General features: G+C 39.7%; 1 protein-coding gene across 1 annotated transcript in view; it reads right to left on the bottom strand.

Annotated features, from left to right (window-relative positions):
* The window catches only part of CRHR2 (corticotropin releasing hormone receptor 2), a 181796-nt gene that overhangs the window by 142181 nt on the left and 11890 nt on the right, over positions 1-27725 (bottom strand). The window contains exon 2 of the mRNA XM_080387707.1: positions 20284-20377. Coding sequence (XP_080243833.1) covers positions 20284-20377 — 94 coding nt within the window. The remainder of the gene's footprint in view (positions 1-20283; positions 20378-27725) is intronic.

The raw sequence follows: 27725 nt of genomic DNA, 5'->3' as shown, positions 1-27725 counted from the left end.
TTTCCTTTAAGCCTAAGATTAATTGAATGTGGAAACAAAGCTGTCTCATGCTGCAAGACAGCCCAGTAAAACACACCATGGGAAAGCTGAAGCAATAGTTTCTTCTCCATACAGGGGTAAACCTGAGGCAGCTGGACCTATACCGAATGTTTCTGTGCTGTGAGCTAAATGGCCGTAACCGCACTTGCTGACTTCACAAATTGATGGTCAGTGATCCAGCATGTAGGTGGCCCTAACAAACTGATCAGCTAAACAACAGCACTAAACCAATCCATTTTACCCCGTTTTCTGGACCCAGTAGGAGTCAAACTGCTCAGGACTAAGAACTCAGCACTGCTGGAGAAAACGCCAGATTTGTACAAGGCACTCAAAAAATATTCAGCTGCTGCAAATTGCTGAGCTTGGGGAATTTTTGCCGAATAGATTTCACTTGCATAGAAAACAGATTTTCATTTTTCAGAGTTTACACTTCTACTGTTAATACATCCCATCAGTTTGGGACCGATGTAATTTTAAGAGCATTAGTTAAGAGTAGAAAATCTCATTGAAGCCCATGCTTTCCAAAATAAATACAAAGGGCGGGAAGGAGGCAAACAAGCAACTATAAATTCTTGCTGTTTAAAGGATAAAAACTCTTCCTTTCTGAGCATGTTCAGATCTGCACAGTGTTTATCCCAAGAGACATGCTGATCTGATTTAGCTTCTAGATACTATCATAATAAGAAAATGAATAATAACAATAACAATATGATTTATAACCACAAGACAGGCTTTGAGTTCTCATTTCTGAGATTAGAAGAGACCCAGAAAATGAGAATTCATTGGTGTCCTAAAAGCTTCCATTAATGGACTTAAACAGTAAAAATAAAGGAAAAGCTATTATTCTAGAATGCAGCTGGGAATCTACATCCACAGAATGTACACGGATTTGTACAGAGCAAGGTGTAGAAAATTAAGGTTTCCAAGACAGAGCTGGTACCTTTCCATTTATGTCCAGCAGAGGAATACAAATGCCTCCACGGATCAATTAATTTTGTCCTGTGATATGCTCATAATGGCAAGTATCCCTCTGGAAGTGCCTGTTTCTGAACACCTACTCACTGTACCACTGGTCAGTGAAGACTAGTGACTAGTTCAGAGGTAGACAGACACTTGGGTGAACTGTACCTACATGTTTTCAGCAAGACTCCAACCAGCCAGAAATAGACCCTGCATCTTTCCTGTCCTTGTTCACTTACATGCCTTCAGATATCACATGGCCTCCTCTCCCAGCTGCAGCAAACATAACCAGTCGTCCTTGTGTTTATGTGACTCAAATTGTCCTTTTCACTACTGATAAAAGAGCGATTTTGTAATGTTTTCAAAGAAGCCTACCTGCACTTTAACAACCATTTCAATTCTCAGAAGCCAAAAGTATGAATATCCCCTAACTTCGTGACCCCAGGAGGAAGTAAATGTTTCTGAACTACATAATTGACACTACAGTGCACTGATGATAAAAAATTGGTATCTTTTCAGCATTAGATTCCGTCATTATGAATCACTGAAAATGATCTTCAGTGGTACAGAAATTGTGGATAGATACCCAGAGCAATGGAAAAAAAAATGTCACATACAAAGTAGCAAGTGATAGGATGAGAGGAAATAGCCTCAAGTTGTGCCAGGGAAGTTTAGTTAGGATATTAGAAAAAATTTCTTCACCAAAAAGGTTGGTAAGCATTGGAAGAGGCTGCCCAGTGAAGTGGTGGAGTCACCACCCCTGGAGGTATGTAAAAGACCTGTAAATGTAGCACTTAGGGACCTGGTTTTGTGGTGGACTTGACAGTCCTGGGTTAACAGTCGGACTCGATGATCTTAATGGTCTTTTCCAATGTAAATGATCTGATGATTCTATGTTCATTCTTAGAACTGCATTTGCTGCTTTCCCTAACTGAACCCCATAGTTCTTCAGAACAGCATTTTCCTTGGATAATTACTATTCAGCTTATGAGAGAAGCACAAAAATATGCAGGCCAAAGGCTACAAAAAGAAAATGTTTATGATACCCTAATAACACTAGAATCAGTGTAAGCAGAGAAAACACTTGATTGTTCAAACAAGTGGGGTAGAATTAATTTCACCTAATTTCAGGCGTCCACAGTGAAGGTGAGTTTTATCCTAGTTATTTTACTGTGTGAATGTCTGAATTTACTCAGACAAGACTCTCCCTTTATTTTCTGATCGGGCACAACTTAAAGAAATTTATTTGAAGGAGATTTGTTTCATTATGGATTTAATATGGATTTTTTTTAATACATGTATTTTCCAAAATTTTTGGAAAAATTTTCTGGCAGTAGTTGCTGAAAATTAGACACATTCCTAAACTCCAAATCTGTATGATTTGGAGTTGAAAGGAATATTGAAGGAAAACATTCACCCTTTTCTAAATGGCATCAGGAGTCAGCTGGTTTCTCCTCTGGGATGTGTCTAGAACAGAACCGGTGAGCTCCAGAGGGAGTACCACTACCACCAATGCCCAATGGATGCCTGTAGATGAAGAGCCCATCAGACTCGCAGCTGAAGGTTATTTATCTTCACTCCATATATTTTATACTCTCACTGGACTCAGCTGTCAACAGATGAGTCAACTACTGAAAAATATATGTGGTCAATCATGATAAGATTAGCACAGACTAAGAAATCTCCATCTCTTCTGAGACAAAGGACCATCAGCTAGAATGAAAAGCAAACTGTCTTTTCTTAAATCACTTTCAGCATGTAAGAAAGGAGGAGAGGGAAGAAATGCCTTCTTAAAAATGGGCTGTGATAACAAGTACTTATCTGACAGTACTCTAAGTAAAGCATCCTGCTGCTTTTCCTCCAGGCTAATGTTCTTTTTTTTTTTTTTTTTTTTAACTAAAAATATTAGCCAGTAAAGTGAGATGTGTTTTATCTTTCCTGAAGGTTTTAATACACTTGAAAGTAGTTTCCAAAATATTTTCAAAATCTTATAATGTAAAAATCTTCCTAAAGGTAAAATTTGTTTTATTCTCACATAGACATCTACTAGCAATCAGAAGTATTAGGATTTTAACTGTTGCGGGTTTTTTTAAGTTTCCTTTTGGCTATGGGAAAATTTATATTATCATTGCTTTAAGAATTTGTGTTGGAAATTCCTAAACAGACAGGGATGGCAAATACTCTGTAATTATATTTAGTGTTTGGGAACCCCTCAGTATGCTAGGGGAACTGAAAGAAAAGGCACTGAATCTAGGTGTATATTCACATTGCTAGCTTTATGTTGCTTTTGTGCTACCACATGTTCTTTTTAATTGAGGTCATATTTAGAAATTAATTTACTAACAAGATCATGTTTAAGTGCTTGCTGACACTTTTGAAGAGTGTCTGTCGTTAAATACCCTGCCACACTAACAATTACTGGAAATATTGCTTTTCTAGATGTACCAAAACATTTCAGATTTCAACTGTGACCTTGACATGGCATCCAATAAACACAAATATAAGTTTTAAAAGCACTTTAAAAAAAAATCTTAGTTGGAATATCCCATGACAGTTGTTTCTTCACTAAGTCTTAAACCAATGATCTTGTGCAGAAATGGCAGCAGAAGAAAACCTTAACATCTTCCCAGTATCCATCCCAGTCCTGATCTTAAGAGCAAAGCCCAGCTCCGGATCCTGCTCTCTCTCACCTCCATCTCCCCCATCTTCATAACAGGCTTAGTAAGATGAATAAGGACTGGTGGTGACTTCTAGACACCTGCAACAAGGAAGAAGTATCTGTGGGTCCAAAGGGAGGACGGAGTGCGAGATAGGATGTCCTATATCTTAGGAGTCTGTGAAGGAGCAGGAAGAAGGAGAGTGAGTAGAGGAAAAGCCTAGAGAAGAGGGGAAAGATATACAATCTGTCTGTTCCCCAACTTTGCAGCCCTATGCAGTGAAATTTCCAAATTAGCACTGACTCTTTACCCTCTCTATCAGGAACCAGCTCAGCTGAATCTCTTCATTTGCAAGGAGCTGCAAATTTATTTCACAACAGGCAATCACAATCACACAATCTAGAGTAATAAAATAAAGTACAGCTATACAACACATGAAGCAGCTGAAAAGTCGTGAGGGACAAGGACTTCTACCTGCAAGTAGACACTGTCTCACAACTACTCGTGACTTTGAAAAATAAATAAAGAGGAAAGCACTGAGAAGAAGGAAGTGAAAAGTGAAAACACTGACTTGAAATTACCCAACATGATAATACAGCCTGGGAAAGGAAAACATTGCTTCCCTACACAAAGTCTTTGCAAACACTTAGCTAATGGGGCCACGTCTCCTCCACCCCCTGGTAACTCAGCTGGAGAATTACAAAACAGAACTATTATTTGCAAGGTGTAATGCCATCATGGGCCAAATGTCAAAAATATAACAACAGAAATCAAGAAATGTTTTACATTTGGCCTTGAAAATAGTAAAGCAAGCACAGGAGAATAAAAGCATGTGGAGGGTTATTCCACTACCTGAAGCCAGAGATGATGGCACTCCGAGTGGAGTCTGCTGGCAGCCACAGGCATACAAGAAACACTAATGAGAAGAGAGTGTTTGGCCCACACGGTTACCTATGAGAGAGCAGAACTGAGTCCCTGTTTGCACAGAGCACTTGGCCCAACAAGAAGTGAGTTACCAAGAACAGAGTGCTAAAGGTGAAGGAAACCACTGATTCAGACTGTATTGACATGGAGAAAAAAAAAAAAAATATATATATATATAAAAGATTAGGAACGTAGCACTTATGATTCTTATTAACAGACACTGAGAGATTCCAGGAAGAAAAGTGCTCTATATACCAAAGGCTGCCATGGTAACAAGGCTAGCAGTATTTTTGTCTGATCTTAAACTCTGTAATTGCATGTGCTGAGGTGTTTGACTACGTATCTCTCTGAGGTAAATCCTATAGCTGACCGCCTCTTAGGCTTCAGCCAGAGTATCATGAAACAGTCCGCTGGGGTCCTTCAGGACCAGAGTGGCTCAACAGCTTTCTTTAACCCAGGTCACTTGGCCTGTGTTTCAGTTTATTCCTCTCAGGGGTTTTTCATGTGTTTGAGTATTTCCAGCTACTGTTCAAAGCCAACTTGTAGATCAGATGAAGGCTGGACATGGTCGCTTCTGTAGTTGTTGGCTTGCCCACATCATTATTCTCCTCCATGACAGTCCTGACTACATTGACATTACTTATTTAAGCTAATATATTTATCCAGTAAACACACCAACAGCCATGACAATCCTGACTACATTGACATTACTTATTTTAGCTAATATATTTATACAGTAAACACACCAACAGCCATGACAATTCAGAGCATCCATTAGAAGCATTTATGTATCAGTCACGAGCTAGATACATGGAACAGGTAAAGAGGATAGGCATTTTTATTGTGCTGATCACATTACCCTTGCTATATACAACTATAAACCTTTTAGATACCATCAGGTATTTTGCAGGCTAATATGGCATAAAAGTGTTTCTACAGCATATAACATGCCAGCCACTGTCATTGTCATGCTAACATGTATATACCTGCTTTCTCTACATCAAAATATGCAAGTGCCCCATTTCATAAGGGAAGAGAGTAGCTATTAGAGCATGGGGCAGAGAGACAGGAATTTCAAATCTACTTCTAGCTAATGCTGTGGTCTTGGGCAACTTACCTCCCTTGTCCCTACTTGTGCTTCTAACAGGCATTGTGAACACCTCAGCCCTCCCTTCCTCAAATCATTACTTCTGTTCCCTGGAACTTCACACCAGCCACCAAAATCCATATTTAATCCCTTATTTTTTCATGGAATTTCACCTTCGGGCTTCCAAGATTTCTGAAGAAGATAAAGTTAAAATATCAACACATAAAAGCCCCAGCTAAAAGCAAAAGTGATTACATCAATCAATTAGAAAGTTTCCATGTTGCATGTGGGCTTGCAAGACTACCATGGAATATTTAAAACCTTTTCAATGCAAAAATGTCAGATGCTTACTTCTAATTGCTATGTTTTTAGTACCAAAAAGTACCAGTCAGGCTGCGGAGCGAGAATGTTTCAAGTTCTAATATTCCTCCAGTCACTTTGAATTCTTGGCAAATCATTAACTTTTCACTGTATATAAAACAGAGATAAAAATATCCAATCCCCAATTTCCATAGATTCTGTAAGAATGTCTTTCCTATTAATTTTTTAAATTTTAAACTATAGAAAGCTAACCAGAACAAAATATTCCTATTTCTTGTGACACTGGAAAAAAGAAGTAACCGGAAATGGTTGATTTACAATAACCTATAATAGCCAGGCCTCCTGAAATGACATAAAGAGTTAAAAAGTGCTCCAAAATCTGCAATGCAGATCAAAAATCAAGTATTCTTTCCTTGTTTCATCTGTGGATGATGGGACTGCAGAAAAACTAAGTAATAGATAGTGTGTAATGCTACATACATTTTCCAACTGTTTCCTCAAATAAAATTGACACATTTATTTCATTTTCTTGTGGATGTTGATTAAATTCTAATAATTATGATACAAAATAGAAGGCATAACATTTCTACTGTGTGTTTCCACTGATGCCCCTGAGCTCTCTGTCTCCTTGTGGAAAATTGTCTTATCCAGGTTAGGGAAACATTAGCCAAAAGTTTAATAACATATATAGCTGTATTAATTTTGATTGTAATCTGATTAAAAAATAATTGATTTTTTAAAAAGTACTTATAGAGGGTGAATTTCTGTATCACACCTCAGAGATCTGTATCCTAACTAGCATAAGAAGCTATTTTATAGCAGCCCAGAAAACTGTATCTTTTCTGCTAATAAGAGTTTTACATTTGGATCTGAGAAGACTTCATAAGAAATTAAGTAAAAGAAGAATAGTAATCAACCAGAACGACATGACAGAACACCAGCCTGGTCTGAGTGAACTGGGGAGTCTCTCCCAAGCAGAAATGACAGGCACTTTAGGTGGGAACAAGCATTTCCCCCCTCTGAAACTCAAGACTTTGAAAACTTCTAGGAGAAAGAGGGGGGTGGGGGTTGGGGGAAATTGGTGAGCATAAATCCTGCATGAATCATTAAGTTTATTTATCTATGAAGAAAATGGAGATTTGTGCAGTTTTAAATTAACTCAGACAAGAGAACAGGATATATTTTTCTTTGGAGATCACAGCAAAAAACAGCCATCATACTCCAAAATCCTAGAACTCAAAGGTTTCAGAGTTCACCCAATGGCTACTGGAAGAAGTAAAATTTCAGCATAACGACACTTCATTCTTAAAATAATCAGATATTCATATATATTTGTACATATATATGTATATATTTTATACATGTACATATATGTATATTAAAAACCCACAAAAAGTTGCTTAGATAAGAAGCCACCCATTTTAGCCAGAAACCTTGGGTTTAGCTTGCTAATACAAACTTCCAAGACCTGATGCCCACTGAAGTGTAGCTACACATTGAGGATTCATCTAAAGATTTCATACCCATGTTCAGTGATGAACTCATAAGCAGTCTTCTTGAGCAGATTAATAATGAAATTGCAACTATATCTCCCTTCTGATATTAACTCTTTCCCCTTTATTTACACAGAAGGGAGAAAGTAATAGTCTGCCACATACTGCTAAATTACCTCAGGGATATTTCCAAAGAAAGAGAAGGTTCTTAGGAGCATGATTAATTTCCTGTAGCTCTTGATATTGCAAACCAGACATCTGCAGCTCAGTGGACCTTAGGCTGCCTCTATACCCAAAAAATAGGTGTATTTAAAAATACCAGATTATCCCTATTGCTTCTGACTACAGGTGTACCTGCTACATCTTCGTGTCTCCAACAGTAGCCATAAGTGGATGCTTAGGGAAGAACACAGGAAGAGGAGACACATAAGCACTCTCCCAGCCTCCATATTCATCTCAGAGGATTTCCTGAACAAGACAAGGTTTCTTTGCTGTGGTAAACTTCTGTGCATTTAACAGTGTTAGCAGTCAAGGGATCAGCTTCTAAATTCTTGGAGGTATGTACTAGGGACATATGCACAAGACCAAGACGGAGTTTCAGGAGGGTGAAGACAGCACCATGCAATGTTACAATTCCCTACGGTGTTCTTTAGAGGGTTTTAGGGAGGACAAACAAATCCAGAGCTAGGCTAGCAGTGCTATTTAGAGTCATAAAATCCAATTCCTCTAATACATTAATGGAGTTGAGATATCACATGGCATTTACACCTTTAGGACTCTGTTTCTCGTTTGTCTCTTTCTCTTAGCTATGGGTATGTGCACTGAAATATTTGCATCCATAAACAATCTTTTTGCCTAACATGTTTACACACATGAGGAACATTACTCAGTGGAGTGTATCACGGTAGTGAATGAGCCTTCTCATACAAGTAAAGATATACACAGGGGGAAGTAATTGAACAGTTCAGGTCCTAGTGGCTTACATGAACTGTGTTAACATCTTCCATTTTCTTTTTCTTATGCAGCCAGCTTCCACCATTTGACAGTTTAACGAGTAAGATGAATGCCTGGATGAAAAAAAAAATCACATAGTTCTTATTTTGTAATGGAATAAGAAAGCTGAAGAATATAGACCTGGAGCTTTACAGGTCAGCTTTGCATTTTGACTTTACTGTTTAAGTATTTTTTCATGTATGGGACAAAACCCCCACACAATGCAACAGGCATGGGGAAGAGTGGCCGGAAAGCTGCCTGGCAGAAAAGGACCTGGGGGTGCTGGTCAGCACCCAGCTGAACATGAGCCAGCAGTGTGCCCAGGCGGCCAAGAAGGCCAATAGCATCCTGGCCTGTACCAGAAATGGTGTGGCCAGCAGGACCAGGGAAGTGATCATCCCCTTGTAATCGGTACTGGCGAGGTTGCACCTCAAACCCTGTGTTCAGTTTTGGGCCCCTCACTACAACAGACTGAGGTGCCGGAGCGTGTCCAGAGAAGGGCAACAGAGCTGGGGAAGGGGCTGGAGCACAAGGCTGATGAGGAGCCACTGAGGGAACTGGGGTGGTTTAGCCTGGAGCAAAGGAGGCTCCAGGGAGACCCTATAGCTCTCTACAGCTGCCTGAAAGGAGGGTGTAGTGAGGTGGCAATCAGTCCCTTCTCCCAAGTAGCAAGTGATAGGACAAGAGGAAATGGTCTCAAGTTGCCCCAGGGAAGGTTTAGATTCGACATAAGGAAAAATTTCTTCACTGAAAGTGCGGTGAAGCTTTGGAACAGGCTGCCCAGGGAAGTGGTTGAGTCACCGTCCCTGGAGGTATTTAAAAGATGTGTAGATGTGGTACTTAGGGATGTGGTCTAGTGACGGACTTGGCAGTGCTGGGACGACAGTTGGACTCGATGATCTTAAAGGTCTTTTCCAACCTAGGCAATTCTATGATTCTGTGATTATACAATAAGATGTTCCCACCTCAGGGTTGGAGGCCAGGGAAAATCAATTTAATGCATAACAGAGTTTATTCAGAAAAGGTCAACCAAGTGATGCAGTTGAGAGCTAAACAAGGAGGGATGAGTTGGCAGCTGCAATTTTACAGCAGGTGATTTATGCAAGTCGAACCTCCAGCCCATTGTCTGTGTTCACATTCTAACCCACAGTAGGCCACGACACCACCTGTAATTATGAAACATCCTACCACCTTCTCCTCAGACCATCCACTGGATTCTCAAACATCTTTGAGCACATCTTGCAACAAACGTACTAATAACAGATGGTAGAATTTCACACTCTTTATTTCAGTACATGCTAGTGAAGTAAGGCAGTGCTGGCAGGTGTGATTTTATTCACAAGGGTCTAAGTCACACAGAGTTTATGATTATACCTTCACAAAGGAATGGATGGAGCCCAGTCAAACCTTTGTCTATATGGTGAATCTGGCTCTCAGCGTGGCTCAGGGACACTCCTCCAAAAGAAGCATGGAGACACCCATTTTGTCGAAAGCAGGGAGACAAAGTCAAGACAACTACTGCATGTCAATGGGCACACCTAGAGGCTCATTCCTAAACAGGAGAGCCAACTCAGTCACGGGGTCATAACGTCTTGAGCATTTTACTGATATCAGAAACCACAAAAAGAAATATTTCCTATTCTAGCCCATCCCTCCCATTTCCTAATGATAGTTATCCTCCAGCAATACATGCTTTAGACATCCTCTTGAAACAGCCATCGTTCCAAATAGTGCAGTTTGTAGTATCACTATTGTTTTGTGGATTTATTTACTCTCCAGATTGGCCACAGTGTTATTTCACTGCTTGAAGGGCTCATCAACCCACAAACCTAGAGAAAAATGTTGATTTAAAGGACAGGAGGTGTTTTCATTTAAGACCAGATTCACTGACGTGATTTCATGTGAACAGAAAAGGCACTCCATCTGTTTAGTAGAACTTGACAAAATGAGAGGTTCTACAGAGTATATTTTTATCTGCTAAGTGTACAAAAAATGGTATCTAATTTAGAAACTACATTCAGCAAATGGTATTTATTGTACCAACTGTACAAATTCAAAGATTTAAGTATATTTTATGAAGTGTGGCGTTGTAACACTCATTACATATAGTCTGCTAAGAACCCATCGTGCAGATGTGAGAGATCCAGGACTGAGGTGTGCCACTCTTCTGAAATATGAAACAAAACTCAATGGCATGTTCCCACTGCAACATGTTTCTTTTTATGAGCTATGCCTGTCTTATTTGCATTCCTATAAAATTTTACACTGTTCAATTTTCCCTTTCCTTATTCTTTGCAGCATTCCAGGCTGGGAGCATGAACCACCATGGCAATGCCATCAGGTTGATCACTGCAAATGCTTCTAGTATGTAACAAGATCATGGAATCTGCCCTGACCTCATACCATCAGCAACCCTGTTGTCCAGTCCTCCCTCAGACCCACATACTCAACATTTTAGTGACTACAGACAGACACACTACAGATCTTCAGTTAGTTCAGAGCCGATGCCATTGAAAAACCGTTTTGATGAAGATTGTTACCTTCCTAATAATGTAAAGTCCAAGGAAAGTGATTACTGATGTCAGGGAAGTTGATATTTCATCCTAAATCATTAGCACCACTTACGGTGTAGTTGATCCCTCTTCTAAGCCAAGATTACTTTATTTGGTAGTTTTCTGAGGTTCTGCAAAATTACCTGTTCATGGAATCAGGGCACCAGAGCAACTTCTTACTGAAATATGTTTCGCATGCAGATTCACAACACATAGGCAGACCAGAAACAATAGCTAATCATGCGAGGGAAAAAAAACAAAAAACCAAATCATCACTCCCCTCAAAATCCCCAAAACTCTCTGGGTGGCTGTCATCACTATAACAGCTGAGCACTCCACAACCTTGTTTACACAGCTTAGAGATTTTTTGCTGTAAATTTTGGAAGAACTTGTCAGCCTCTGGACACCTAGGGTAAATGTGGGACTTGTAGATAGATTTATATATCTCAGCCATAAACAATTTACATAAAAACAAACAAACAAACAAAACCCCCAAAATTCCCAAATCACCCCCCCCCAAAAAAAAAAAAAATTATCATAAATATTTTCTTTGCTCAGGAGACATATGAAGTAGATGTGATGCTTAGGGACATGGTGTAGTGGTGGACTTGGCAGTATTACGTTAGTATTGGACTCAATGTTCTTAATGGTCTTTTCCAACCTAAATGACTTTATTATTCTAAATAATCCTCTCTAGTGGACCTCAGAACTTGTTGGACTGTCTACATAGTTTCTTTATACATGAAGAGTCCTTCTATATCCTCAGCTTGGAACTGCTGCAGACTTCTGAAATGCAACTTTTTAATTTATAAGGACCAGCGGCAGTAATACAAATTGTTTAACAACATACAACACGGCTAGCTTTATTTTGGGAAGTACAAGTAAGCAGTGCTACACTGCCTGGTATGTCATTTGAGGCAGCGGGAAAGTAAACCAACATCATCACCTCTATTTAAATAGCGTTATTGCAACATCTGAAAATAGGAAGCGCTAGGAAGATTGCTTGTGTCTAGCTCAAGCTTCGATCATGAAAATGCTGATGCTCAAAGTTAACTTTATGCCTGTGAGCAGTAACTGGATTGTATGGATGTGATGAAAGTAAATTCCTAAGTGCCCCACAAGCAGCTGTAGGAGCAGCATATGTAGCTTCAGCCAGCAGGCTGACGCCAAAAGAGTGCAAGGCATATGTTAAAATGAATAGCTCATCCAAGTATCATTATAAATGGAAGTGTTCATTGATGTGACCTGCTGGGAAAATCAGAAGGGATACAGTGAGAATTGCTGCCACGCCATTACTGTGGAGGGATATTCAGAGATGCAATGAGGCTAAATCTTCTGTTTCCAAGAAACAGAATAGTGCAATGTACAGAAATAAATAATGCCTGGAGCAGTTAGTGCCTCATCTTTGCAGTTCTGGATAGAAAGCAAGTTATCAGATAAGCTTGTCTGACAGGAAACTTTCATCTACTAAATGAACGATTGATTGAAATTGACCACTAAAAATTAACAACAGTCAGTCAAACAAAATCTACAGCCTGTGTGCACTCAGCAGCATGGGGAGCAAGCTAAAGTCTAGACTTTGTTTTAGTGGCCGAAGCATCTGTGATTAAATCACCTTGTCAGAGATTTTGTATATGCATTTCAGCTATAAATGTGAATTTAACTCCCATCTTGCAGACTACATGCGGTGTTCAATTTGCAGATATCTATGAAACACCTGGGTAGAAGTGCCTATATAGTGATGTCTAGATTGAGCTGAACATCTAGTTTAACTTATCTAGTTCATCTAGTGCAGTCATTGAAGATCTAAGGAAGGTTTCAGATGGCCACACATAGGCACCAAGTGCCACTAGTGCCCTAAGATATCCCTCTAGCCAGCATCAGCTATTCTAGAGGGCACAAGATTCTTGTAGATTATGTGTCATATCTGTCAGCCCTGCACATCTTGGTTACCTTAAAGCATCTTAAAGGGCACTGGGCACTGATGTGAGGGCAACTAAAACCTGTTCCACTGACAATAATTGGAGCTCAGACTTACATGTAAACACAAATACTCACATGTGTAATCTGTGAGATGAATCTCACCCTGTGAATCCATGAGGCCATGAAAGTAACAGTGCAATGGCTCTTAAGAGCAATTAGAATGACTTCTAATTTCAGCTATTAGCTTTTGCTCTGAACCCCCAGGTTCAGTCCCACCTGCCTGGTTCACAGAGATGACCTCCATACATGCATAAGCAGAAATGACCCAATCAATGAAGCATGTATTAATAGCAAATCAGGATGGTAGTATTATGACCAGCACACAAAGCCATACTGAAACACCTGCAACTGCAAGATGGTCACACCTGTCTGATCTGCAGAGATTCATTATCAGTAGAAGTCCCAATCAGATATTAAGAGTGAACCAAGGGAAAAATCTAACCTGGTAGTCAAGTTAACTCCTGTTTTCTAAGTCTTGAACTGAACAACTTAACAAGGAATACCTTTCCCACAGATAAACAGGCCATACACAGGATCACTACCCTTACAACAGGCATGGAGATTGCCTTGAGAAAAGGCCTGTATTGCTTCTAAGTTAGAAATGAACACAGGGCAAGTAATCTGGATGAAAAAGAAAGTCTTCTAGCCACAGACGGGAAAACCCCTTCCAGTAAAGTAGCACAGATAAATCATCCATAATCAAACCTGGAAAGGTCAGATTTTGTTTGATTAAAGCTCCAAGAAGCCAGGAATCATTTAAAAATGAAATTGTTCAAAGAATCTGCAAGGTCCATTATCTCACAATAGCCAAAAAACCCTGTTTAGAGACATTTGCTCTTGCACCACATACACACAGGTGGATCTGTATGAGGACAACATAAAAAAAAAAAATGGAAATTAAAAGGATTGTAATGAATGGTCAGCTTCAAGGTGACAGAAACACTGCACAAACATAGCACCAAGCCTTCAAAGTCTTTCTTGTCAAAATGATGGTGTGTAATTTTCTGAAAAATTAACTTAAGTTTTTAATATTTGAAAGGAAGGCTTACGTTCTTTTCCTTTGTGTGTGTGTATGTATGAGTATTACAAATTAAAGTTAAGATAAATGTAATCTATAAAAGAGTGATAAAAGCATTTCAGTGGTTCTCCAAAGAAATGTTTCAAATTTTCACTTCAACAAGAAATCCACAGTTTAGGATGCTAGTTTTCCCCAATTTACATTGTTTTGTCACCATTATACAAAAACACAAACACATCCATATAGTTTCCCCAAGACACCAGCACACGCACATATTTGCTTTGTACATATGTACTTTTCATAGCTGGAAAGAGAACCAGATCCATAATACTGAAGCACTGTTCAGAGGTCTGAAATAACCCTTACATACATTTTGTTTATTGTTTTTTTTTGTCATGGAGGGAAAACTTTTGCATCTTAATCTCATTAATTTAGGCTTGAATGACAAATATGCAGTAAACACACAGCTATCAGCTACTATCTTTCAATATACAATTAAAAACTAACCTGCAAAGACATGTGAGTACACATGCTCTCCCTCCCTCTCCTACATTCCTTTTATGGTTGTCTAGCACACTTGTGAACAGTTTCTTCTGAAAAGTGATAATAACTTATTCCACAGCAGCTGAGAATAAGGCTCTCTGTAGCTGGCTTACATGAGACCTCTAGGCAAGATGTCTTTAATAGCTCAACACTGATAGCCATATTAAGAATTTATCAGAAGTGTGACAGTGGCCAGAGAGGAAGTTTGATTCAAAATGGCATGAGATTTCATAAATCCTTCTCTTGAATGAACCTTGCTTTGCCCAGTTGTGACTGACCAAGAAACCCCTGCAATGGAAGAAAGCTCAGAGGAGTTCGGGCTGGTGGGCCTGTAAAGCTCAGGGAATAATGTAGGGCGTGACTGACCACAGCTATTGCAAAGAACCTGACTTTATTTCAATGCAAAGGGGATAGAGGGTGGATTTTGGTTTATATAAACACCTACCAACAGTTCAGTGGATAAACTGGTGGTGTAAGTGTTCCTCCTTGAGTTCTTCAAAAGAGTGTGAGTCTCTCCCTTAGTTAGCCAGACCAGCTGGGGTGTGTGTATATATGGCTCAGCCCAAAACAGAGTATAAAACCTAAAACTACTACCAAAATAATTTTGAAGAACGTAAAGGGCTTGAACTGGCTTCAACCTACATGTTCGTCCCCAGTGACTGGGGATACCCAGTGTCATGATGGTGAGCATATTACAGAGACCAGTAATGAGGATCATACTGATATTGTGATTGAACTGTGTATTGCAATTCCTATGTTTTCCTAAGTGTAACTTACATTTGTGTTGTCTTTTCAGCATATTTTGTACCACTCTTCTGAACCAGAACATCAAATATCTTCACATAAGTAAATTTGTCATTAAACACCATACCCTCCACACATGGAACATCTAAAAGAACCTGGTCAGAAGGTATTGGACTCTGACACCAACCAATGCCTGTCTAGGAGAAACAGCGTAAATTTATGTCAGATAAGGTGGATAAGATTTGGCATGGGGCCTACAAGATCTTGACAGGGGTAGAGTTACGTTTCTTCATAGTAGCTAGTATGGCGCTATGTCTTGGATTTGTGATGAAAACAGTGTTGATAATTCAGGGATGTTTTGGTTTTTGCCCAGCAGCCTCACACAGAGCCGAGGGCTTTTCTGCTCCTCACCCCACCCCACCAGCACATGGGCTGGGGGTGCACAAGGAGCTGGGAGGGGACACGTCTGGGACAGCTGGCCCCCACTGACCAAAGGGATATGCCATACCATACAACATCATACTCAGCATATAAAGCTGGGGAAGAAGGAGGAAGCAGGGGATGTTTGGACACTCCAAACATGGCGCTTATCCTGCTGAGTAACCGTTATGTGTGATGGAGCCCTGCTTTCCTAGAGATGGGGAGTGGTGAATTAATCCCTTATTTTGCTTTGTTTGTGCATGCAGCTTTTGCTTTACCTATTGAACAGTTTTCATCTCAACTCACAAGTTTTTTTACTTCTAGCCTTCTGATTCTTTCCCCCATCCTACTGGGGGGGAGTGAGTGAGTTGCTGTGTGGTGCTTAGCTGCCTACTGGGGTTATACCACAACAACGAGGTTCAACGAAGAATAAGAAGACTACTTTTCATACCTTCCCAGTTTTGTGCTATTGTAAGTGCTGGAGAAGCTTTTAGTATAAAACACTGTCTCAGCAACAGGGGAAACTAGGGCAACCACCAAATTATGTCAGGTTAGTTGGAGACTTGATGAGCATCTTTGAGGAGTTGTGCATTGAAATCCACCCCGGATACATTCCTCTCACACCAACCATATTCCTTGAACCAGAACCTCCCCAGAGACTTGAGAAAATAACATCAGTGTAGTATGAGTCAGAATGTAGAGGTGAAATCCTGCACCACTCAGAATCAGAAGGTTTACACCATTTCTGTGAGACAACAGTCTTTCACTGTGCTACACAGTGACCAGAATGAAGGCAAGGAACCAACTCCCACCTCAGGAGGGTCCAGTCACCAGGGAGAAGAAATAATTTTTCTTTTCAATGTATCTCAGGATTTCATAAAATAAAATGCATGACATCTAATCTACCTATCTCTCCTTTATTGGGTCGTCTGAATAGCCTTAAACATCATAAATGCAAATCACAACCTTCAAAGTGACTGAAGGGTAAGAAAGAGAAGGAAAACAGAGAATGTAATTCTTATGCAGATACAATCAGCACGGTAGCACTGGCCATCAACCTTCTGGTTTATTTTTTGGACAAAATTCCAGTTTTGAGGTTAATCACCTTTTGACAAGTCCTTAAAGACTGTGTGGCCAAACATGTCAACGGACCAAAAAGTGGGATCAAAAGATTTTCATGGAGACTAAAACTGAGTAGGATCAGATGTAAGCCAAGACTTGCAGTCTCTAGTGGAAACATATAAGATAGGAAAGTCAAAGGATGTGAAGAGAAGCCTGAGAAAACCCATGTATTGGTGTGAACTGAGGACCCATTTCCACTAAGTTCCTATAAAAATTCAAGCTATAATTCAGTGCATGTATCATACGGATATATGGGATTACAGTCATCTGGTCAGTCTGGATATTACTGTAATTCTAGCCAAACCATATCAGGAGATTACATCAGAAACATCTTCAGCTGAGTCACTGTAGAAAAATCCTGCCATTTCAACCAATTCCTCTTACATATGAAAGCGAAGTAATAATTAAATGAATTTCTTCTTCCAGTCCACATACAAACATGCATTCCCATCAAGGTCAAAAGCTGCACCCAAGCAATCATGAAGCTGTCAACCAGAGATTTTTCAAGGAAACAATGCCGAAAAGAGAGAGAGTTATATTGCCTTCCAACTCTGAAAAAGTATTGCTTGGTTGATATCACTTCAGACTGAATTTACAATGTCATTCACTCACCAATTCAGTGAAATTATACATACATGAAATTCTCAAAAGCATTTTATGCCATCTGTTTAAGATACTTAGTATGAACATATTTGAGGGGTGAATTTAGTAATTATAGGGGGAGGAAATTAACATATTGGACTAATTAACAGCATCTTCTGGAAAAGAGACGGGGAAGATAACCAATTACAGAACTTTAATGTTTACTGTTCTCCCAGCTATAAATAAAGATTGTTCAATATGTCTCCCCTTGGGTTTTTTTTTGTGGCTTTTTTCCCCTTCTAAAATATGATACCTAGACTGTGTCAAAGAATGTGAGCCAGAGAAAGGACTCAGACATTGCAGACTCTGTTGTGTTCTGGTTCTATACATCCATGCTGCTGAATGGACCACACCAATGTTTCAATGTCATACATCCTTATTGCTATGAGGGTTCAAAATGAAGGATGCACACAGCTCACATGATTTTAGACATCAAAAAACTAGAGTAGACTTAGTCGCAGGAGCTTTCTTGGATTCCTTTTAAGAAAAAATACTTTCTGCTCCATTTTAGATCCCTGTTTAGGATGAAATCATGCTTTGAACTTTAACTGTACCAACAGAAATTTACTGACTATGAAGAGGAGATGGCTATATTGCAGACCCTCATTTTTAATAAGAAGACTCATAGCTTAATAGTCCAGACTGTTTTGCAGATCCTGAAATTGTCACAGGAGAAAAAAGAACATGTAATGCTTAGAAGCACCAAGCTGATATTGGGAAAAGTCTATCAGCCCAAGCTAAGCAAAAAAGTGATTTTTTGTCCCTAGTATGTCTCAAAGTTCACTTCACGCTTATGCCTGAGACTGGACTTATGTCAGCTGGTCTGAACATGAAGCAGATCTGGGTTTTACTGCATATATAAGCCCATGCTCAAAGCAGAGTGCAGGTCCATAGCATTCTGAAGCATGCTGCAGTCACAAGCACCATGGGAAGGTATATTCTAGAAAAGGTGCATGTAGGATTGTCTCTATATAACAATCAAGTTTCATTAATTTCAGAGCAGTGCTTTACCTTTTTGATCCGTGACACCTCACAATGACAGTGCAATAGGAGAGAGGCTTCTGTGACTTCTCTCTTCCCTCTTCACATTAAAATGCTATTACAGCAGTTGCACTCAGCCTAAGAACATGCCCTATGTTCATGCATCATGTAAATAGCCCAGAAAATTATTTTTTTATCAATTTTAGAAGTAAATTGCCAAATTCTAAGACAGCCTGGTGTGAAATTAAGGTTTTTTGCAATAGAAACTCTGGACAAGGAAAAATAAATGATGAATTAATGGCAATTTTTACAATAATACTTTACAAAAATATTCAACAGGCAAAGAACACCTGAAAGATTCAAAATCATGGAAGCTTTCACAGAACTTCATCTATCTTTCCTTTGTTTCCAGCTACAGAATGGAATAGATGGCCATTAAAATTTATACAAGATATGCCACATGAGACAGTGAGGCTTCCTGGAACAAAATGGTGCAAGTTGCAGAGCTCAGGCTAGATTCATGACACAGGTCAACACACCCATTTATATGCAAATTGAGGCAGTTAGCGCAACACAGCTTTCAGACTTCAGTCTGATCAGCTTATCTAGATCAGCTTACCGTCCTTAAGGAATTGATAGTCAGAGTAAAACAAAACTGATCTGATAAATTATACAGAAAGGTGTTTTTTTTTCTTCCATGAGCCACATTTCCTTTGTCATTTCTTAGGGCTGAAGAGCTGGCTGAATGAGAACATTTACGTTATTACAAGACATTTTAAACTCCCACCTCCATGAAGATTTACCAGGGGGAAAGAGAAGTGAAGGGGAAAGAAACAAACTCACTTTTTCCCCCAGTAGCATCACTTATTGCAGCATACACACACCAGTCACGCTGCAGAGGAGTGGCTTGAGTGTGCTTCTCCCACTTCTGAAGCAAAGCTGGATCCAGTCTAACATCTCTTACAGTATCATTTTTGTGCTGGCATATTTTAGCTAAGATTCAAGGAAAAGAGTGCTTTGCCGTGCTTTCAAAAATGGGTGTGAGAAAGCAAAGGCGCCACATTCCCTGCACTCCTTCCTGCTGTCTGCCCTTAGCCTTTCAGAAAGACTGTGATATTCCTTTACTCCAGTGTCAGTGCCCCTGCCCTAACTGTCAGAAAAGCCTTCTGTCCTAGCCTGAAAAGTTAGAGTCAGGTTTTGGAGACTTGATGGTGGGACCAGGAAACAGAAATGGTAAAGTTTTGTGATTAAATGCATGCACTGTGTTCTGATTTGAAGAACTAGTGTTTTTCACAGTAAATACTCCAGTGATCCAGCTGAAATGATCCAAGGTTCATCCCCAGTTTATATGAGCTGTCAGTCTGGTCAGCACACGCCAGTTTCTGCAGTGATTATAACACAAGGGCTGGATTTTAATAGCACATCCACCTGTCTTCACCTACCCAGTCTGGATGTCTCATGCTGCGCTTGGAGAAATGCAGACAGCCTTTGGCAACCAGTCTGGACCAATCTGGATACAGACACTTTAACTGTACTAACCTTCAACTATTATATCAGTCAGTGAGTATAGCAAATTTAACAGATTAAATTATGAAAAAGGGCATTTATTATTAGTTCACCTGAAGTTCTTTCCAGGTGTGCAAAATTCAAAATTTTCTTTCCATGTCACACCACTGTACCAATGAAAACCCAAGACTGGAGGCACTATGTTTATCTCGGCAGGAAAGGTGCTTCTGGAATAAGGACACTTTGAAAACAGATCCTACAGTAACAAGAAGCAAACAAGAAATAGAGAAATAAATACCTGTGACATTGGTGCGGGCTGACAAAGCTTCACAGTATTTTTCCAGCAGAACAGACAAGGGCAGGTTCACAGAAGAATCACAGCGGAGAACTATCTAGATGAACAGACAGAAACAAAAACCAAACAGTAAAGCAGCAGCACAAAATAGATTTTCTCATTCATGAGTACAATAATCCCCAGCACTTTCATAGCCGTTCCCATTCATAATTGGTTGAGGTCCAGATGTCTTCTCATGACAGAGAAGATTTACGGTTATGTTTGCTTAGCTCCATGACATCAGGTGGCATTCATCTAATGAAATATAGGCATCTACAAATGAAACTCCTATTCTGGACCTCTTCTTGTGGGAGCTAGTCAACAACATTAACAAAGCTCAGGACACAATTTATCTCACCTAAAAGTAGATGCCAAAAATAAAGAAGATGAATCACATCCCATTAAACTTCATGTGTGGGATTTTTTCAACTAACTTTTTTTTTAATGGGAGTGCTAAAGATCCTTACACATTCACGAGAGATAGCAAATGGCAAAAGGCAATTCAGAAAGTTTGAGGAAAGTGCTTCCAATGACTGTATAGGGAAAGTAGGCATCCCTGTAAGGTGATCCTTGGCTCTTTTAGCCAGTAAATAAGACACGAGTTTTTGATTCTCAGAACTCAAGAGTGCCAAGCTCTCCACTGAGAGCAAATACTAGTGAGAAAGAGAGCAATAATATCAACATGGGCACTTCAAGAAATCTGCAGGTTCAGCACAGGACAGTAGTACACCCCCAAGTAAATGTTAGGAAAGGTGTATTTAGAGTTGAATCCAAGGAATATGTTTTCATTTTCAGACTCAAATATGAAATTACTGAAGTGCCAACTGCAGACAGAGGAGAGATGCCCACAGAACTGTACAACTTGGTGTACAGCCGAGTTGGGATACTGCTTGGAGCAAGAGAAGCTCTTGAAAAGCCTTTTATGAAAGGCAGAACTAAATGTGGGGAGAAAATTCAGGAGTGACACCTCAATGACAGAAACCTCAATTTTCAAACTATGAAATAAAATCTTTCTATTTCTGAGGGGATATAAAGCCATGCTAACACAAAATGCCTTTGCTTTTCTGTTTACGCAGAATGACTAAGGTAATACAGGCAGCTTTTACTCATAGAAGCAGACATATTCCTTGACTGCTGATGTTACATTTCAGTGCTTAAGATGTGTTAAGTGATTGTTAAGTGATTGACGAACTCTTTCTATGTCACTGAATTCCTTGTGCTTAATAAGAAGTGGAGTAAATGATCATGACAATAGAATTCATCAGCAATGAACTCTTATTTGTGCAATATCATTTCTCTCTATTTCTCACTTTGCTGTTGTTTTACAAAATAGGAAGTCTTGTAATACAAGGAAAGAGCCTTTCTCAGACTTAATTATTTTCAAATAAACACCATGAAGCTGCTGTTTTGCCTCCAGGGAGACTCAAACTCCTGCCTCCCATAGCAAAGCCTTCCAGGGTACTGACCATGCGTGGTCAGGTCAAGGAGCTAGAGAAAAGCAACGGCTCTGTTCTGCAGCCAGGGTAGATGCCGTCTTACAAGGTATAGAAGTCCAGCCAAGTCTGCCAGAGAGCAGACTCTGTAGTGGTCATGTCTCATGTCAGACCCAATCACGTGAGTTGACATAGAAATAGCATTTCTTCCCCTCGATCCCTCTGCTGCTCTGCTACCTCACAGGCCAAAGCACTGTCTCACTTCAAAGAAGTAACTTGAGACATCTCCATGTACTGTAAATACACTGCATGTTCAGCTGTCTGCTTCATAAGGTGATGGGAAAGAACAGACAGAGGTCAAGCTTAGCACAGCATGTGTAGGAACAAGAAAGGTTAAATGTCACATTTGGTTTAGGGTCAACCTAGGTTCGTTTGGCTAGAGAGGAAAGCGCCTTCCACATATTATGTTACTTTTGCTTTCATTTTCTCTCCATGAGCCACAGTGAACAGCTTTCTGATGTGTGATAATTTAAAAAATTGTATTTAAAGCAGACAAACCCAAAAAGTCTAAAAAACCCTCTTAAAAATAACTGCAAAAAAAGAAACATTTAAGTAATGTAGTGTCTTAAAGATAAATAATCGGGCTTATGACTGTGTATATATTTTGAAGCATTAGTTGAATTCTCTTAGGACAGTTACTATTCCATGACTTCTTCCCAAGAAATCAGTTCTATATTGTCTTGCACATTTACCTGAAACATGCACAGAAATATCTATCTTAATTTCTCTGAGCTACTGTGGACATTAATGAACAAACAAAAATAATGTACTCAGCCAGAAAGTAAGGTGAAAAGAAGTCCTTTACTTGCTAAAGCAGGAACACCAATTAATAGTCTGCAGGCCAGTTCTCACTCTTCAGAACAAAATATGCAGCCTTTGGTCAACTCCTGTTTGCATCTGAGAGGACTTTCAGGAAAGGAGTGGATGAATTGTTTTAGTGTGTTACTGTTTGTGTTGCTCTTGGTCATTTCGTTAGACCTTTCCCCCTGGCCATGGTCAAAGCTCTTCATTAATCCATGAAAGGTCTTCATCTCTGTCAGAGGGCATGCAACTATGACACACAGAGGAACTCACCATAAGATCACCTCTAGATATAGGAAGGGAAGATGAAAAGGGCAACAACCTAAGAGAAGTAACATATTGCTATGTTACATTGTTCGAAGTTGCAAGACACTAGCAGTGTCTGCTCCTCTGTAAATGGACGGGCTCTAATCTTAAAAACATTTATTTGTGCAGAAATTGTTCTTTGTCACATGAGTACTCTCATAAATTACTAACATGAAGTCATAAAAACACATATGCAACATTATATGATATATGTAACATACTTCAATGGATCCATGCGGAAAGCTCTGGGGATAAACATCTTACGGATCATAGTGTTGCCTCCTGTCCGTTCCTATCAGACTTTGTGGTTACTTCATGTAGTTTAGAGAGGACTTGTAACTTAATTTTAAAAATAATTAATATAGTATCCTGGTTTTAAAGATAATTATTGTGTTCCGCTAAGTAGTGAGATAGATAGATAAAATGAACACTGGTACTGCAATTCATCTGCATTGGAGGGTTTATTTTCTTCTCTCAAACATGTAAGAAATGGCTACAGTAATGTAAACAAGCCCCCAGAGCTGTGAACAGAACCCAAAACTGTCAATATAAGCAATTATCTGGAATACTACTGTTTTCTTTCTTTTACTGAGCAAGATGAAATGACCTTCCAACACCAAACAATTTTGTAATTATCATCCACAAAAGCTGTGCTCAGTCTACGGCTGACAAGAGAAGGATCCATCTCATGTCTCAATTGCCACATAAAAAAGAAGTCTCAGTCCAAACCAGCCACCTCTGCTCCTTACAAAGTCAAAGCACCTTCCCCCCCCTGAGCAGACATCTATGGTAATGGCATGGATTGTGTTAGGATGCTTATTCCCACTCTTCGTTTCTGTGAAGCAGCGCTGCTGTTAAGACTCACACTGCACCGCCTCCCAAGGGTTTCTGTAAAACATCTGGGAGCACTGAGGCCTTAAATTCTACGTTGTTTCAACATCAGCAGTGCAATGAAACTGCCTTCAGCACACAGAAAGCTGCTACTTATTAGTTTTGCCCTTGAACTAAAAAAACCCCACAAACCAAAAAAAAAACCCCAAAAATAAAAAACAACCCCAAACCAAACCAAAACCCCAAACCAAACCCAAACAAAAGCAAGAAAAAAGGAAATCCTTTATTTAATTTTTAGTTCTTCAAGCAGACAATGCAAATAAATTAATCTGAGAGATACTTCTAGCTCAAAAGTAACCTTATTAAGTTAAGCTCTCAAATCACACCATTTCTACAATAAGACTGAGTGTTCACCTGAACGTTTGGGATGGGCTTTCTCAAAGCAGTGATCCAATTACATGCAAAAACTGTCAGTTTGTGTCCACAGAAGCCCAGTTTAGAGAAATGCATGTAACTTCACCATGAGAATATAATTAGTGAAAGAACTTGATGCAGCAAAACCAAAGCAAATCCCACTCTTCCTTGAAAAAACCCATACTCTGTTTGAATACAGCTAGGGAGTTTCCAGGGCAGGTGGGCATCCAGCAAGTTTTACAGGGGTTCCTGCCATCATCAGTACTTGGGTGTGAAAACAAATGCTTTGGGAAAAAACACCAGGTATTCCATGGAATGCACTCATAACAAATGCCAGCATTCATCTGAGCCACTCTTTCTCTCTAATAAGAGATAGCAATATGTGGGAGAGGATTACGAGAGCCAGAATATTTGCTGACTACTAATCACCTGAAGGAATATGCACAACCAGGAGCGTGAAGAATGCTACTTAAGGAGGAAAACAGAGAACAGCCTAGGAGAGGAGGAGAAGGTAGTCTTTTCTGTGGCCAAGGTGGATTTATAGTCACTGTTGTGTGGTTACTTCATACACAAGATGTATGCAAAAGAGACACTTATTAAAGGACGGTGCTAAGAGGGCCAGCATGGTGGAAATACTTTGCTTTGCTTGTTGAAGAACCAAAAAGCTCAGTCCTCTGCTTCAAGGTATCTTTGGCCTTTCTCATCTCAGTAACTTAACTTTGCTAGTGCACTGGCATTTGGCAGTATACAACCGTTTGGCTCTGCTTCACCAGCAAAATAATGTCTATTTGTGATAGAAGGTCTAAATACAAGTTTTCACAGGAATCTGCAACCTGAAACCTGAGCCAGCTAAAGTTACAGTAAAAGGAAAGACTGCTAGCACAGTTCAAGAAAATTAGTCTCTTTTTCGAGTCATCCTTCAGCTCTTTCAACTCCCTGTCATTACCTGTCTCTAAATTAATCCAAGTAGCTAGATAAAATAGTGCTACTAACTAGTGAACCCCAAATGATCCAGGAGATACTGCTCTATGATCTTTGAGGCCCGCATGTTCTCTGCAGCTCTTCCAGGAAGTCTGGAGAAAGAGGATATAAGTCTGTGTGGAATGGTAAGTAGAACCTCAGTTCAAAAAATCAACTATACACATGCTCTGTTTTAAGTATGAAATTAAATTAGTCTTTATTCAGAAATAAAAAAAAAAAAAAAAAAACAAAAACAAACCTCAAGCATCTGCTACACTGAGCCCACCAGTGAACTTCACTGTTGTCTTTGAAACTTGGAGATCTGCCTTCATCAAGCATCTGCCTACGTGCCCTGCTGAATAAGGGTATATAGGAGAGGTTCTTCATCCACTGAAAACGATGCATGTGCTAAGTGCTTTTCTGAGTCATAGCATACAAAGCAAAACTGCTTAAGGCCACCCATGAGCTGGAATTGTCCAATCAAGTCTTCATGCCCTTTCAAAGCAACATGAGACATTAAAAAGGAGCAAAATAGCATTTGAAACACAGGTTGCAACTGTCTTCATATAAAATTGTTCAATGGAAATACTTCAATTTCACATCCTTGAATAGTTTTGTTCTTCATTCGTCATATATGTGGATATCATATTCAGAATCTGGAAAGGGAGAAAGCCCTTCGCAGCACTCCTGCCTGCATGTCTGCCCTTTTCCTAGGTCTTCACACCAAACTCATGACTAATTCTTCCTCACTCTTTACACACAATTCACATACCCTCAGCCCCCTCAGCAACTCCAATGTGATTCACCTCACCCACCTATTTCAGAAGGCATTGCTTTAGGCTCCCTAATAGTGGAAGAAGGAAACGCTATCAAAGAACAATCCATCACTTCTGCTTCAAACATGTACTTTAGGATGAGATGACTTGCTTGTTGGAGAAAAAACACACAGGGAAGCCAGAGTAGCTCAGGTTTAAAAGCCACATTTACCCAAACAAAAGCCAGTATCTCAGCTACTTCTCCCAGGAAAACTCCTACCTGCCTGAATAGTCTCTGCAAAGATCATTCACCCATTGTTATCACACTGACACTACACTTTAAGGTCTCCCTTCATAGGCTCTCCCAATTCTAGCTCATCAAATGTGAGCTCCTAATATTTGTTTTTCAAGTCTGTCAGCATGTTCCCACCTAAAAGAAGGTAAAATCTCCCTTTCTGGATCAAGACTTTAATTGGCTAGTGATATCTGCTCTCACTGTCCATGGAATGTCAACAATGACACCTCTATATCCTCCATAAAATGTTCCTTTGACCCAAGACTTCATGACAGTTCATTGCTGATGACCACTGTCACCTTACTGGCTCATTTTTAGTTCTCTCTCTCTCCATCCATTTCTTCTTCCTTAGACTTCTAAGTCTTGGGCTGCAGCCCACTGTTTGTATTCGAAAAGCACATATCACGGTGAAATTAAACTCCAGGACTGGAACAAGAGAAGGTCTAACAACAGTCTTTCACTACCTGAAGGGGAAAGCAAAGACAAGCAGTAGGCCTCATTCACAAGGTGCAGCATGGGAAAATCTCACAGAACATGAAGAAAAAACTATGTACCATGACAACAACTGAGCATTCGAAAAGAGGTTTAGGGATGTTGTGAAATTTCCATCTTTGCAAATTTTCACAACTGAACTGGGTGAGGCCCCGAGCAACATTATCTGGTTGTGGAATTAGCCCTGCTTTGGGAAGGAGACTGGATAAGAGACCTCTAGCAGTCCCTTCCAGCATAAATTATTTTTTCATTCCTTGATTTTAGGACATGCAGCCCCTATAGTAAAAAGAATAATAGAGAATAGTTACTCCCAAACTCTTTCTATTGGCAATGTGTAATTAACAGTTTACAGACTGTGTCTTGAACAATAATCAGCAACCTAGAGGCTTTGAGGTTTCTTTCACTCATGTTTCCAATGTTTTGGACTCTGCATAATCATAATTAAAATATTATGCTAAATCCTATGAAAAGGTATTTTAAAACTATTGTCATATTTAAAGATAGAATTGTCCTTTAACCTTTTTTTCCTGTCTAAAATTCCAAAATTTTGACAAGACTTGGAAATATTAATGTAAATACTTGTTTTGAGAAAGTAGGGGTTTTTTACAGCTAAGAAGGTCTCTCAAGTTCAAGATGGACTAAATAGCTGATCTCCCAGCAGTTAGGACATGTGGCAGGATGACTAAAGATCCTCACTCCATCTGATTTGGAGCTTGCCTAGTCAAAATCTTGTCATGTGCTCTGAGGCATCATTCTTGTCAGCCAGAGGGATAACCCTGGCCTTCCTCTGCATTGAAAGAGTCAATCAGTAACAGAAGAGGCAGCCTGGTCCCTGGGTGTCCTCGTCCCCAAAACAAGGAAACAGCATAAATCCTGTGCTCCTTTAAGTAGCCCTGGGGACTGGAACTGAGAAAGCAGAAAGGTTACACCTGTGATGGCCACACTACAAAGTACAGCCACTGGTGCTGGCTCGCAGGCCATCTCTCTGCTTCTGCTGGCATGGGCCTCCTGAAACCCAAGCTATGCCTGGGCTGTGGGAGTCTGCTACTGCCACTCAAA

The sequence above is a fragment of the Falco punctatus genome (assembly GCF_963210335.1).
Source record: "Falco punctatus genome assembly, chromosome: 4".
In the NCBI taxonomy this organism is placed as follows: domain Eukaryota; kingdom Metazoa; phylum Chordata; class Aves; order Falconiformes; family Falconidae; genus Falco; species Falco punctatus.
This window is presented reverse-complemented; position numbering and strand designations above follow the sequence as displayed.